The sequence below is a fragment of the Prenolepis imparis genome, unplaced genomic scaffold (assembly GCF_030444845.1).
Source record: "Prenolepis imparis isolate NDT839.2.m4 unplaced genomic scaffold, iyPreImpa1.0 SCAF_6, whole genome shotgun sequence".
NCBI classification, from domain to species: domain Eukaryota; kingdom Metazoa; phylum Arthropoda; class Insecta; order Hymenoptera; family Formicidae; genus Prenolepis; species Prenolepis imparis.
Window position 1 is genome coordinate 19,317,826 of NW_028141164.1, and position 1,653 is coordinate 19,319,478.

Sequence of the window (1,653 nt, forward strand, 5' to 3'; positions counted from 1 at the left end):
TCCGCGGATATCGCACGATCTCGCATGCGGCGGTCTCGGCCCTCGCGGGAATGCCTCCAAGCTCGTACTCACAAGAGAGTGTACGAGAGAATCAAGGAGCTCCGTGGGTGGGGTGTTAAGATAACTGAGAGGGTCCGAGGGGTCGTCAGGACACAAGCCCGACGGCTCATGTTCGAGGAATGGGGGGAAAGTTTGGGAAACATCCCTCCATCCAGATCGGGCAGGAGAGTCGTTGGGGCCGTGAGACCTGTGTTGGAGGAATGGGTGAACAGGTCTCACGGCAAGATGTCGTTCCACGTTACACAGGTATTCGCCGGGCACGGATGCTTCGGCGAGTACCTGTGTAGAATAGGAAAGGAGCGCACCACGCAATGTCACCACTGTGAGGAGGACGAGGACACGGCGCAGCACACGCTGGAGATCTGCCCAGCGTGGGCAGAAGAGCGCCGTGTCCTCGTCCAGAAGACTGGTGAGGATATATCGCTCCCGGCCATCGTTGCAAAGATGGCTGGGAGCGAGGGTATGGGAAAGTATGGGAGGCGGTCTCCTCCTTCTGCGCCAAAGTAATGACGCAGAAGGAGGAGGCGGAAAGAGAGCGGGAGAGACGGGGAAGAGGGAGGAGAATCCCTCTCAGCCCTGAATCCCGGGAGGAAAGGGACGACCCCTCCTGGTTGCCTAGGCGAGGAAACCGTCATGATGGGGGCCGGGGGGAGGAGAGCCCGTGACGAGCCGGGAGATGGCGGCGGGGTATCGAGAGGAAGAGTGAGGAGACCCCGTCGCCAACAAAGGCAGGCCCGGTGACGCTGAGGGGGAACTCAAGTTCCCCTAAACGTCACCGGGAAAGGGCCGCCTCCCTTAGAGGCGGCCAAACACAGGAGGAGACTGGGCGAGGGGCGCTGTACCCCCCTCGCCGGTGGAGAAGAGGAAGAGGAGGAAGGCCCCCTTTTTTTTTTTTTTTTGGGCGCTAAGGCTGGGCGGAGGGCGCTGTGCCCCCCGTCCGGCAATAAGAAAGAGGCCCCCTCCGGGGGTGGAGTTGTAATCCGAGGAGGTGGGCGGGGGCGGGTGTCGCCCGGCTGGCGGCCGCACGGCGAAAGCCTTGCGGCCGGGAGTCGGGCGGCATCCGCCCCCGCCCCCTGTCGAGGTCCGCCCCCGGGGGAGGGTCTCGACTATGCCCCCGGGCCGACGGTCGAATCCCGTTAAGGGAGGGAACCACGGCCTGGGGACACGGGGGGATTACAGGGGCTCAGTTACTACCGAGCCCCATTGCACGTGATCCCCCCCAGGAAGGGACGCGGCAGGGGCGGCCCTCTCACCGGTGCCTAGAGCGCCGATGGGAGGGCACCACTGCCTGCGGGGGTGCTCCCTCCCCTTCTGGGGGGGAGTTCCCAGGAGCAGGGCTCCCGGAGCGTTGGCCGAATCTCCCGTCCCTTTTTGGAGGGAGAGGGAGCCTCGTTACGGTAGCGGGGGGTGGCGGCTCGAGCGGGAACACTCGAGCCGTGACCTCGCCCACCAAACTTTTTGGGATGGCGCGGCGTGGGGGCGGTGCCCCCCTGCGCCGCAACCGGGATAGGACCGCACGATGTGCGGGGGAGAGTATCTTCCTCTCGGGGAAGATGCTCTTCCGGGAAGGTCGGGCCAGAGGATGGCAGGAAG

The 1,653-nt window shown here is 64.7% G+C and overlaps 1 protein-coding gene across 1 annotated transcript; it reads left to right on the plus strand.

The window, feature by feature from the left end:
* Positions 1-168: 168 nt before the first annotated feature.
* Positions 169-567, plus strand: LOC145937935 (uncharacterized). Its single transcript, XM_083041284.1, has one exon. The coding sequence runs from the start codon at positions 169-171 to the stop codon at positions 565-567; it is 399 nt and encodes a 132-aa protein (XP_082897410.1).
* The last annotated feature ends 1,086 nt before the right edge of the window (positions 568-1,653 follow it).

Coding starts and splice junctions, on each gene's coding strand:
- LOC145937935 (XM_083041284.1), top strand. CDS start 169: ATGTTCGAGGAATGGGGGGAAAGTTTGGGAAACATCCCTCCATCCAGA.